Below are 12,767 nucleotides of genomic sequence, written 5' to 3' on the forward strand. Positions count from 1 at the left end.
AGACGCTGATGTCATTTTCACGCGCCACAATACTTTCATCTCGCCCAGCAAGGCATCGCGAATACCTGTTATTTTTCTTTTCACAATGGCCACAGTGAAGAAAGTGAAAGGAAAGAAAATTGTAAACCAGGAAGAACTCCGGCGCCTAATGAGGGAGAAGCAAAGGCAAACGTCCGAGAAGAAGCGCATCGAGTCTCCTTTCGCAAAGTATAACAGTTTGGGGCACTTGAGTTGTGTTCTCTGTAACACGCAGGTCAAATCAGAGCTGCTATGGCCCGCTCATGTCCTTGGAAAACAGCACAAGGAGAAGGTTAACGAGCTCAAAGAGACGAAACATACAACGCAAAGTCAACCGGTGAAGAGAAAAGTGACAGACGACGACAAGGAAATTAACGGCAAAAAGGCAAAGCAAATGCTGGGTACTAATCAACCTGCCGATGCGGTACCTGCAGATTTCTTTGATTCTGCCAAGAACCCTGGGGGTGTTGGTCCGCTAGCGGGTGCCTATGACGACGACGACGACGACGAGGAAAACGAGATGACTTCGGAAGCAGGGACGACCACCACCATAGCCGCTTCTCAGCCCCAAGAACACACCGGATTACCAGCAGACTTCTTCGACAGCTCCATCCCGTCCGCCCCCACAGTCTCTCATTCTGGCTCCATCGTCAAGGCAGAAGCGGTGGAGAAAAGCGCAGAGAAGAAAGACAACACCGCCGAGACGCTGCCTGAGGGTTTCTTCGATGACCCTGTTCGGGATGCTAAGGTGCGAAACGTGGACGCGCCGAAGGACCACATGGACAAGGAATGGGAGGAGTTCCAAAAGGAGATCCGGCAGGTGAACACCAAATCGGAGGCAATCGTGGCCGAGGACGACGAGGAGGGCCGCCTCGAGCGACAGATCGACGAAATCGACGAACAGATCGAGTGTTACAAGAGGGTGGAGATGCTGAGGGACAAGAGGGACGTCGTGAAGAAAAGGCTTCAGCTGAAGGAGGAAGAACCCATGGAGACTGAAGCGAGTAATGAGGATGAGGAAGAGAATGAAGAACTGCTTCAACTTTTGTCCCGGGATTGGAGGGCCAAGGGGGCATTGGCATGATTTGTGTACAAAATGTATTCACAAAAAAAGGACAACAGACTTGAGTTTTGTATTTACTATACGTTATCATGAGCAAACTAGATCTTATTGTCTTCCAAACCAAAAACGAAAATGTGTTTTTCTGTTTATTCATTGATGCTCAAACACAAAAACACCAGTAAAATCTCAGTAGCAGCTTTCAGATCAAGGATCGGAAACCAGGCCTCCAACGGCCAAACTAGATAGATCAATGGAAACTATGATCAAACAAATGTCTGTTGGGAGCATTTGTGGGTTAAAGTGTGTTGTTGGCTAACTGTTCCCCCATCCCTGATCTACACCTAAACATTTTTTGTAGTGGCTCAGGCCATTACATTCCCAGCAAATTGTCTGAAACTAACTTAACGTAGTCGACAATAATTGCCTGGTCAAAAATAAATGTGCACGTGACATTATAAGCAACTTGTAAAGTATAACATAAAATATACCGGCTTTAAGGTCAGAATTGTAAAATAAATTATCCAACACCCTCAGTAACAGCAGCCCGCGCAAAGTCAACTGAGTCAAATGAGACTGTAATGGATGATATTTGTACTACCTGTTACACATTCAGCTTGGTATGTTTACTTTAGGGGTGGGGCATCCTTTCTTCTACTTTGTCATGTGTAGGTTACATTTAAGAAATATACAGTGATCAAATACATTTTTATGATCCTATTTTCTGCACATTCAGGCTTAATAGGTTTTTGGTTTACGTGCTTTAGGTTGCCTGCATGCTCAGCATCTTTATTATTGCGACATAAATTCTTAGTGTTTCCAAGTGAACATAGCCCTTCAAATTGAGTTTGCTGAAAAGAAAGAGGGAAATAATATTACATAGATACGTTAAATATCCTAACAGACCAGGATGAGGATCAATCATCAAAGTTAACATAGGAAAGTGGCTAAAAACAGGAACATGTTGGAAGAATCTGTTTAAAGTAGTCATGTTTGTATACATTCATAAAGGTTTATAAATACATCTCACACTCTTACCAGGTGAGAGTGTGAAGGGGGTGGTGGGGCATTTTTTCCATAAAAATCTCAGTGAATGATGGTGTGGTGGTGCCATTGGAGAACGACACTGATAAGTCGGTGACCATTCTGCAGATCAGTGGATTTGAGCTCAAGATTTGGGGCAGGAGCTGAGGCCACGCTGGATCAGACAGAAATGGAAGACTGTTCACACCAAAAAAGTGCAGTGATTATGGAGAGCGCACGCCTAACCCCACTGGGCTTCCTTCACTTCGGTTCACTGCTGTCCATGGGTTACTCGATCACAGACCAAAAGCAGCTCTCAGCTCCGCCATGGAGTACCTCTCGTCGCCATCACTGTCGAAGCACCGTAGCACTCGAGCTTTTGGAGTGAATGGCCCCAGCTTCACAAATAGCTCTTCGTACGTCAGGCCAGCTGAATTCCCATCGTCACCCGAGAGGATTTCTTTCAAACCTTGTGGAGAAAGACTACAACCTTTATTACTTGTGAATAACAAACAATGTGTTCCTAATAATACATAAATGGGGTTAAAGATAAACAATGGTTGTAGTTACATCAAAAACCGCAATCCTTGGTGAATGAAATCCCCTATCTTTAAAATGTTTACAACTGTAGTTAACTCATGCTGATGCTAATATTAGCAGCTAATGTCCCAAATAGATTCCAGAGAAAATGGTCTGTCGCTCTTTAACAGTAATTGAAGAATCAGCCACATATACTTCCTTTTCGTATCATTGTGCTGCCATGAAAGGCAAGTTTCATGAATGCTGAAAAAGTTTCAAGCGCCATCACTAGATTACAGCTCCTGTATAATGTGCAACAAGGACAGCATGGAGGGTGAGGCAGTTTTGAGGGACAAAAATCCACTATGATAAACAACATATGGATTCTGGAGTTGAGTAACATAATCATGACGACCTGACTAAATATGGGCTCCTAAATTATGAAAACATATTGTCGTAGTTGCACACACCTTTTAATGTAACTCCAGGAACTAAGCGCCTCTTTCGGCATTTGATGTCGGTATTTCTCTTTGAGCGGTTGAGGGTGAGGAAGCGTGGGCGTCTGCTAGTCTCAGGGTCAGGACTTAGCGTGGTGTTATCTATAAAAAATAAAATTAAAACATAAAAAGGTAGTGTAATACAGGTAAAAAGCAGTGAGCAGGTTTCTTTTACGGTGACTACAAAGCACCTGGTGGTGGCACTTTAGTGATTTGAGTGTCATTCATCTTGGTCGTTTGAGGCCTGCTGCTGATGAGGGGCTGAAATTCAGCATTTTCCAACTGGAGATATGGGGCACAAACAAGACTCTTTATCAGATTCAGGATAAAAAAAACAAGATATTCTAAGCATACTAAAAATGTCAGAAGACTGAGATGTATCCTGCAAATGTGCTAAAATGTCATTAAAAACTGTACTTATAAATGAAATGTATTATTTTTGTGCAAGTATCAAAGAAAAGATATCTCATACATGCTGTAAAAATAGAGACAACCTCTATATTTGTACACAATCTCCTCTGAGGTGAAACAATATCTGATTCATACTTGTTTTTTGATGGAAATCTAGCTATTCCATTTTCTGCACTCCGAACAGGCTGGGAGCGTCATTGAGGGACTAACAATCGTCTGTTGGCACCGTTGTTTACAGTAACATTATCCACACGTTCTGTTCACATTCAAAGTCATATTTGTTTTTCTAATGTGAACATATGCATAAAAGATTACCAAAAATATTCAAATTAGACATCATGCCCATATGTGAAAACAAATGTCATAGAGTCAAAGGGAACAAAAAACGCTCACATTTTGTTTAGGCCCGCTCTCCAAAGACAATACTCTGCGTTGAAGCTCGGCGACAGTTGACAGGAGCATGTGGATCTGCTCATCGCTCCAAATGTGGTGTTTGGCCTCCGTCTGATTGGCGTTACTCACAGCTTTCCTCAGGTCACTTATGTCCTGCGAGAACAAATGCGTGAACTGTTGCTTTACCTTCAATTTCTTACAAGGGGTGCTCTGCGAGGCCAAAGGATGATCACAAAACAGCAACAGAAGCAAAGTGGGTCAGCAAGGAACAACATCTCTCAGCTTAGAATGTGCACATTCCACCATGACGTCCCTGATCCTAAACTTTAGGCTGACATCGGTGCTCCAGATTACCAATGTTGATGGCCCATAAAATAATATGAGCAACAGGGTAACAAATAACTTTCACCTGAAAAGAAGCATCTAAAGATCAATCTGAAACTAGGCCAGCATCTTGCCAGAAGCATAATGTGAAATGTAAATTTCTCCACTGCGAGACTAATAAAGGCAAATCCAATACAATCCATAAAGGCTCCTTTGTTTGTTTCAATTGCACAAAAGAGCTCTGCTTTGCATCATGTTTGCTGATGAGTGACATTTTTTAAAAATAATATTAATAATAAAGCAGGAAATAACATCTGAGTTCCGAGTGTCATGGGTTATTTAAAACCCGTTTTGAAAAACTTAACACAGTTAGTACAGAGGTTGGAGTCCAAAAATGGCGCTTTACCCAACCTTTTGATAGCTTTTTAAAACGTTTTCTCAAATGCTGTCTGACTTTTAACTCAGAAAGTAAACTCCTAAAATAGATAGGCACTTGTTACATGTATTATAGATGAAAACACGTGTGCAACGACACAGGGAAACGAGGCCTGTCTGAACCTGGTGCTTTCGGTAATGGAAATTCCACTAAAAGGCACAGCATGAGCGTTGCACAACAATATTAGAATATTTGACTTAAAGTTAACAGCATTTCGTTTGGATTGCAGCCATGTCGGAAGAGATCAGCTAGCGACTCTGGCACGTGCAAGCCCAAAGATTAATAGGCAGAAAGGGAACAACAGCTGAGGACTGACAAAGGAGAGCAAATACGTACTATGCCGCAGTTACATGATCACACTTGTAAAATCGGTTGTTACCTAACAGTTTTGATTTTCCGGGAACTACCCTTTTAAATGACGCTATTTTCTCATTAAAACATTGTTCTGTTTATTATATTTAAGAATTTATTTATTTGGAGCAGGGATAGTGAAATATTTATAACAGTAGCACTTTATTTTTTTTTTTCCAAGATGGCACCCGAGTAGGCAGTCGTCAGCAAGTGCTCTATGAGCCTTGCTTTTTTTGGTGTTTTTGTCTTGTTTTTGTGTTTTCTTGTCACTTTGTGTTGTTGTGCGTGGTGTGGAACGGATACGGATAGTTTTTCAGCATTTTTGGCCACGACATTCATCAAGGAGGTGCTGTGCTGAGCGGTTGCCCCTTTTTGGACGCATAAATATGCCAGTACTGTTTTTGAATGGGAGGAATGTCTGTGCCATTTGACTGTCATCGCTGGACAGCTCTGGGGCCATTGTGGGTTTTTTTTGCGCCTGTAATGGGCAGAATCTTCACAGCTTGAGGAGCCCGCGATAAGAAGAAAGGAGTGTCAGCGCAGAGTGCCGATGCCTATGTGGAACTGTCGCGGCTTGGAATCGATTTACGTGGGACAGGAGATGTGAAACAATCTCTTTTCGTCAATGGATGCTACAGCTTCATGTTTGCTTTCAACATTTAGCTTGGAGCAGATGTGCACATTCCACCATGACGTCCCTGATACACTGCTGAAAAGGATGCTTTGATCCTCTCCTCTTTGATCTAGAACTGCTTCATGTCACAAAGAGTGTACCGTAAGTGCTGAAGGATGAATGACTCTCTGTGTCTTTATGTTGTCATATTATTTTGTATTTAGTTTTTTTGACTTCAAGATGGCGCCGCGAGAGTGGCTGCCTTTCCAGCAGGTCCTGTATTTTGTTTTTCTACTTCTTTCTTTCCTTTCCTCTTCCTATCATAACTTTGCTGCTGTGTTACGGTAAACGCTGGCGCGAATGGCTGTTCCTGCTCACCCACGCAAAAAAAAAATCATGTGACTGTAAAGTGTTCTTGAGTTTTGAAAGGCGCTTAGAAATTAAATGTATTTTTATTATTATTATTATTATTATTATTACAGTAAAGTCTCGTTATATCGATAGTACTGCTTATTACGATACTATTTCTATGAACGCAAGGAGAAAATTTACATGCCGCAGGATCGGATATATCGATAGTCCAGTTATATCGATATTTTTTCCGACACCCAAGAATATCGATATAACGAGACTTTACTGTATTTACTCTCATGTCAATCAAATAAAATGTACATCTTGTATATCATGAAATAATACTGTTATTTTTGTCATCAATTATTCTGACAACGCATACATAATTTTGACATTTCAATTTGTAATGTTTAACACATTCACTGCCATTCCTGAATTTATGCGGGAATTGAAAAGCATGACATGGAGCACCATTCTCGAATTTGTTCGGGTTATTTTTTCTTACGGGGGGAGGGTGCGTTTCAAGCTTCGGTCAGACCTTTGGCAATGTTTTTCCCTCCCACTTTCAAGGGAGATAACTCTACAACCAAGTAATCTCGAAATCTTTTCTTTCTGATGAAAGAAAAGAGTCTAAGGTTTCTTACTCTGCATTGAATGTTTTTTAGTCCGAAACCTTAATATTCCCCGCGTCCTGCAATTTGAGTGAAAATGACAAAAACACTGGCACTGAAGTGGACACATATTTGAACATCGTCTAGCAGTGAATGAGTTAAAATGACAAAAAAATCAATACAATTCACCCTTTGTTTTGACAAAATATTGAGCACATGAGTGAAATCTCTAGATGAGGGGTGTCAAACAAATTGTTTTGCCACGAGCCACATTGTAGTTAGGATTTCTTCTCAAGGGCCATTATGAATTTTGGGGTTTCATCTCCACCACATATTACATACAGAATGCACAACAAATTAATAAATACCGGTAACTAGTTTTCAAATCTGTGGTTACATACAACATATTGAAATTTTGGTCCAGACTAGCAAGCATCATGGTACTTGATATGCTTAATTTGCTTTCACGCGTTGAATAAAATGATGTGGTAGAACAGATTTGGCCTTGACTTTGACACCTGTGCTCTAGAGTTCTGATCCAAGTGACATGACAAAATTTTAAAATGAACACTTTTCGCACGTTATGGCCTGCGAGTGGATGAATTTACCATTGTTGCCTTCATCCCGTCATCGGAATTCTTCTGAGTTTCGAGCGCGGTCTGGATTGTCTTGACGTCGTGCTGAACACTTGTCAATGTGCTTCCAATTGTAGCCACACTCTGAAATTGAAAGGAAGAAAAAAAAAACTCCATGAAACGCATAACATGAATAATATTAAAAAATACATTTTGAAAAGTACATTTTGTTTACCTGTTGTAGTTCTTCCACTGTAGTGGGCAGGCTGATTATATCGGAAGCCGATTTCAAATTGGCCTTTAAGTGGTTTACAGCAGAGTCCAACAAAGTAATCTGCAACGAGGGTAATCACAATTCAAGAAAAACAACAAATAAAGACCACTCTATGAATTCCTAATGCTGACACTTTATTCTCTATGACAAGGGATGGGAACTATATTAGGTGTGTGGTGTAACGCTCCTTACATCCAGTTGGACAATGGAAAGATGACAACTAACCTTTCTATTCAGGTCTGTGAGGTTGAACCAGAGTTTGCCCAGTCCTCTGTCCCCATTTTCAATGTCATCAAGCTTCTTTTCCTTGTTTTTCAGGTCATCGCTTAGTTTTGGTATTTCACTTGAAGATGCCTTTTGGCTGGATTCCACTGTTAAAAATACATCAATAATTAATCCGTCAATCACAGCAGTGTTAGAACGGTTCAACATCTCTATGTCCATTGCAGCACAACAACAGCTGCGTGACAGCGGATCTTACTGCTGTGCAGTTTTTCCTTCATTGTGTCCAAATCTTCTTTCAATGCAATCTGCATCCATATGAGTCCAGCGCAAGCCATGACACAGGCAGCGAGGATGATGAAGAGAATCAATGGGTAGCACACAGCGCAGCACTGACTATAACTTCGCCTGGAAGCAGTCAAATGCGGCAGCATTAAACACACAGCATTGCTTTAATTATTTATGGAAAAAGATATTTTCATAGGTTTGTTACAACATGGGGATTGGACAATTTCATTCCACATTTTAGTTGCCAAAAACTACTATGTAATTCAGCCTTAAGCAAGGTGAACTAAAAATTGGGATTGTCATGAATAGAAGGGACATTGTTAGGCAGTTCAAGGCATTCTCATGAAATGTTGTCATGCTTATAAAGTTCGGTCAAATAAATGCTGGTATTATTTCCATTTAGTCTCATAAAATGAAATTATTATGTCACCTTTATTAATGTAATTTTTAGGTCGTAATTTAAATTATTAGTTTAACTTAAGTCGTATATCTTGTGAGATGCAACTTAATCCTCATCACGACCTTCTTTGTGAATTGTTACCACCCAAAATAACAAATACACAACTTCAATATTTTTTTCTTGTTACAAGACTACTTCATTCCTAAAAAGACGCACACCATTTATTTGTTTTATTGCAAACATATATATGACCCTAGAGTTTCATTATTTAGCTTTACAAACAGCATCTTACATCTTAATTTTTCTGCCGCACAACACCTATGGCAATAAACAAACACATTATTGAGTTGAATAAAAAACATGTTAAATAAATTCTACTTTTTCTTTTGCTCCCATTTGTGATTTGAATTCCGCTGCGTCCACAGCCACGTCATGTACGTAAAATGAGCACATAATTGAGGTTATTTGAAGCCACACCGAAGGGCGGCCCGGTAGTCGAGTGGTTAGCACACCGGCTTCACAGTGCAGAGGTCGCCGGTTCGCGTCCCGGTCCTCCCTGTGTGGAGCTTGCATGTTCTCCCCGGACCCGCGTGGGTTTTCTCCGGGTCCTCCGGTTTCCTCCCACACTCCAAAAACATGCATGGCAGGCTAATTGACCACTCCCAATTGTCCCTAGGTGTGAGTGTGAGAGTGACTGTTGTACGTCTTTGTGTGCCCTGCGATTGGCTGGCAACCAATTCAGGGTGTCCGTCCGCCTCGTGCCCAAAGACAGCTGAGATATGCTCAAGCGACCCAAATGAGGAATAAGCGGTACGGAAGATGAGATGAGATGAAGCCACACCCATAGAAAAATAAAACAAAAATATATTCATTTGGATTGGATTTGCCTTTATTAGTCTCACAGTGGAGAAATTTACATTTCACAGCAGCAAAGTGATGAAAGTAGAAAAACAAAATACATGAGCTGCTGGAAAGGCAGCTACTCTCGGGGCGCCGTCTTGAAGTCAAAAGAACAAAAAAAACAACTAAATAACAAATAATATGTACATATGTAATACGGTCTATTGTTTGTTATTATTTCGTTATGATTTTGCATATTTGATTATATTCCAATTAATGCCTTTCAAAATACTATTCTGTACTATCTTTCTGCAAAGGGCACTGTAAAATTATTTGTGTCCTGCAATGTCCCACATCATTCTCAAGGTTAAACTTTTATGAGAACTGTATTTAATTTTCCACTTGACATGTGCTAATTAACACATACGTTTCTTGTCAAGCCGTTCAAAGTGAAAGTCAGTTTTATTGTAAAATATGCTAATACTTATGACATACAGCACAGTTCGTGTGATCCGGAATGTTGTTCACAAAAAGGTCTGAAGGAGCACTCACTTGCTAAAGCTAGTTCCGCTGCTCATGCCGTTAAACTCGTCGTCCTCCGAGCTTGAGTCCGACTCCGAATCCGGCGGCTCCGTTCGGAGAAGCCGGTGACCGGAACTCTTCTTCGCCTTTTTTCTCTTGTTGTCTCCGAGTCCGATGAGGGCGTTAAGCTCCTTCCTCTTTTTCATTTTCTTCTGAGGCGTGAGCGAGCCAGTCGAGCTCGACTTAAAGCCGACTAAATCCAACGTTTTGTCCAGTTTGCTGGCTGATTTACATATGAAGCGAAGCTAACGCCAATTTCAGTGACAGAATGAGACCGAGGGGGAATAAAGACACCGGACGGGCACGGTTACTTTCTGTCAAACGACTACCAATTGTTTATCATGAAAGGAGCAACATAACGATCTTTTTTTAAAATCGCCCATCTAGAGCAACATTAAATGCTAATGTATGGATTAAAATCTACTGGATGGCTATCACGGCTACATTTAACACTTTGCTAACGACTACAACTGCAAGTGGCTAATGTCGTGATTCGAAGAGAGTCGCGGCCGCGACGAACGTATCTTTGTCTCAGTGGTTACGGACGAAAGAGAATAGAAGCGTCATACTAAACGTCAAATCTCAAATTTGCTGCTGAGTGATCCACGGCGTCGGTCATTCTCGATGCGTGTACACAGTGACCAGTATATTGTTTTGATGGGACGTTCCTGTTACATTTAATCTGATAGGTAGACTGATTTGACTCCAACTTCCGTTGTCTAGTTGTATTCCCGCCCACATCGATGCAGCATTTCGTCACGCTTATAACTCGATCTATTTTTTTTTTTTTTATTTTTTTTGCCTGAAGGCAGGCCAAGATTGACTCTTTAAGATATGAATTTTGCAACATCTGTGGTGAACTATGGAGAGTAATTTCGGCCGAAAACTGAAAAAAAATAATTCGGCATTTATGTTGTTTGCGTTACGCTTGGAAAGCGCGCTCGCGCGCACAAACGCACTCAAGCTCTCACACACACGCGCACACACACTCACGCATACGCGCTTACGTACACACACACACACACACACACACACACACACACACACACACACACACACACACACACACACACACACACACACACACACACACACACACACACACACACACAGACCGGTTTAATGAAGGATTTTGTTGTTTTATAAGAACCTATCATAGCTGGATCCGGCGCCACCATGTCTGGACATTAGGGATCTATAAATAGGGCCGATACGACCCGTCAGACTTTAGTTCGCTGACGAAGCCTCTTGGATAGGAGGCGAAACGTCCGAAACCTTCACATTTGTACAGATGACGGCTGAAGAAACCTTCTCATCGATTAACATTATCTTGGACTTTTGTCAGATTTTTTTTCAAATGACTCAATTGTTTGGTGAGAAATTTGACCTCTGAAATTATTTGGTTTCGCTGGAAATGTAATTTCAATCATACACACAAAACAATAACAATAATAAAGTGACTACACGAATAATAATATACAGTAAAGTCTCGTTATATCGATATTCAAGGGAGTCCGAAAAAATATCGATATAACCGGGACTATCGATATATCCGATCCTGCGCCGAACTGCATTAAACAAAAGCCGCCAAAAGAGGGCAGCCAAGCGCCATATAAGAAACGGAGCTGGCCATTAGCTCCCTTTTTTTTGGGTGAGAGATGTTCCCCCAATGTTGCCTCAAAATGGCACATATAATTCTTTAATGATTGTAAACATGTATGCTTTAATGTTCAGAACTACAGTGTATTTGAAACATATTCATAACTGGATGTGTAACAAGAAAGCGTATTATCCGAATCTGAAGCCATTGTTTGGATTCACAAGCAATGCAAGACGTCTTGGCGTGAAGTCATTTTTATTTGCATTTGAATAAAAAGTGACATCGGCTGTCCTTTAATACACAGTATGGAATGTTAATAATTTTCAAAATCATCGCGCTTCAGCAGACAAAACAAGAAACATTGTTGCAAAAAACGATTGCATTCATATACAGTACAGTGGGCATGTACATAACACAACAGGGAAACTGCAACGCTTACATCTTACTGTATTATGTATATGTCTGTGTAAGCTCTCAGTCGTACAGGAGTGGTCCATCGATGAGAAGGTTTCTTCAGCCGTCATCTGTACAAAAGTGAAGGTTTCGGACGTACGAAACCTTCACTTTTGTACAGATGACGGCTGAAGAAACCTTCTCATCGATGTATTATGTATACAATTTAAAAAAGTCATCAATCTTCTTCTGCTTCCCATTTTTACCTTTTAACACAAACACTTCAATCTCGTCTGCTACACACGAGCTAGCGTCTGAAAATGAAAATGGCTCTGCTACACGGGTGCTGGGCACGTAACCAAGTCACCTGACCAAGTCGACCAATGGCGCGACTGATGGCGTGACACATAACCAAGACACGTGACCAAGTTGACCAATGGCGCGACCGATGGCGTGTCACGTGACAAAGTCACACGGCCAAGTCGACCAATAGCGTGACCGATGGCGGCTCATGTGACCAAGTCGACCAATGGCGCGACCGATGGCGGCTCACGTAACAAGACACGTGACCAAGTTGACCAATGGCGCGACGGATATATCGATATAAACAACAAAAATGGCCGTCGGGGGATGAAAAGGAGCACCGTAATAACCGGATTATCGTCATAACCGGGTATCGTACTAAACAGTACTAATTATACATAAAAAGACTAGAAATGTGCAAGGGAAATGAAAATAGTATCGTAATAAGCGGTACTATCGATATAACCGATATCGATATAACGAGACTTTACTGTATTTCATTTTAAGTGCCTTTCAAAGCTCCCAAGGACACTTTACAGTCACAGACAAGCATAGGTACCATAATAAATAAAATACAATCACAAATAGAATACAATAAATAAAATACAGTTATAAATACAAACAACAGAAAGAGCAACACAGAAAATGCAATCTTAAATAGGTGGGTTTTGAGATGGGATTTG

The 12,767-nt window shown here is 41.0% G+C and overlaps 2 protein-coding genes across 3 annotated transcripts; one reads left to right on the forward strand and one right to left on the reverse strand.

Annotated features, from left to right (window-relative positions):
- The first annotated feature begins 6 nt into the window (after positions 1–6).
- On the forward strand, positions 7–1,614 carry znf830 (zinc finger protein 830). The gene has a single exon (XM_089007873.1). It carries the CDS (start codon positions 86–88, stop codon positions 1,100–1,102), a length of 1,017 nt encoding a protein of 338 aa, XP_088863999.1. The 5' UTR covers positions 7–85; the 3' UTR covers positions 1,103–1,614.
- efcab14 (EF-hand calcium binding domain 14) lies at positions 1,143–10,466 on the reverse strand. 2 transcript variants are annotated; one of them, XM_089007871.1, is made up of 9 exons: positions 9,759–10,465; positions 7,938–8,086; positions 7,682–7,827; positions 7,418–7,516; positions 7,216–7,326; positions 3,922–4,074; positions 3,309–3,399; positions 3,091–3,219; positions 1,143–2,570 (listed from the first exon to the last, which is right to left on the reverse strand). In XM_089007871.1, exons 1-9 carry the CDS (start codon positions 9,932–9,934, stop codon positions 2,398–2,400), a joined length of 1,227 nt encoding a protein of 408 aa, XP_088863997.1. In that variant the 5' UTR covers positions 9,935–10,465; the 3' UTR covers positions 1,143–2,397. The 2 variants fall into 2 exon arrangements, with proteins under 2 accessions (XP_088863997.1, XP_088863998.1); XM_089007872.1 differs by having other exon boundaries at positions 2,428–2,584; positions 9,759–10,466.
- Positions 10,467–12,767: the final 2,301 nt, after the last annotated feature.

The sequence above is a fragment of the Hippocampus bargibanti genome, linkage group LG11 (assembly GCF_051943395.1).
Source record: "Hippocampus bargibanti isolate YZ-2025 linkage group LG11, ASM5194339v1, whole genome shotgun sequence".
NCBI lineage: Eukaryota > Metazoa > Chordata > Actinopteri > Syngnathiformes > Syngnathidae > Hippocampus > Hippocampus bargibanti.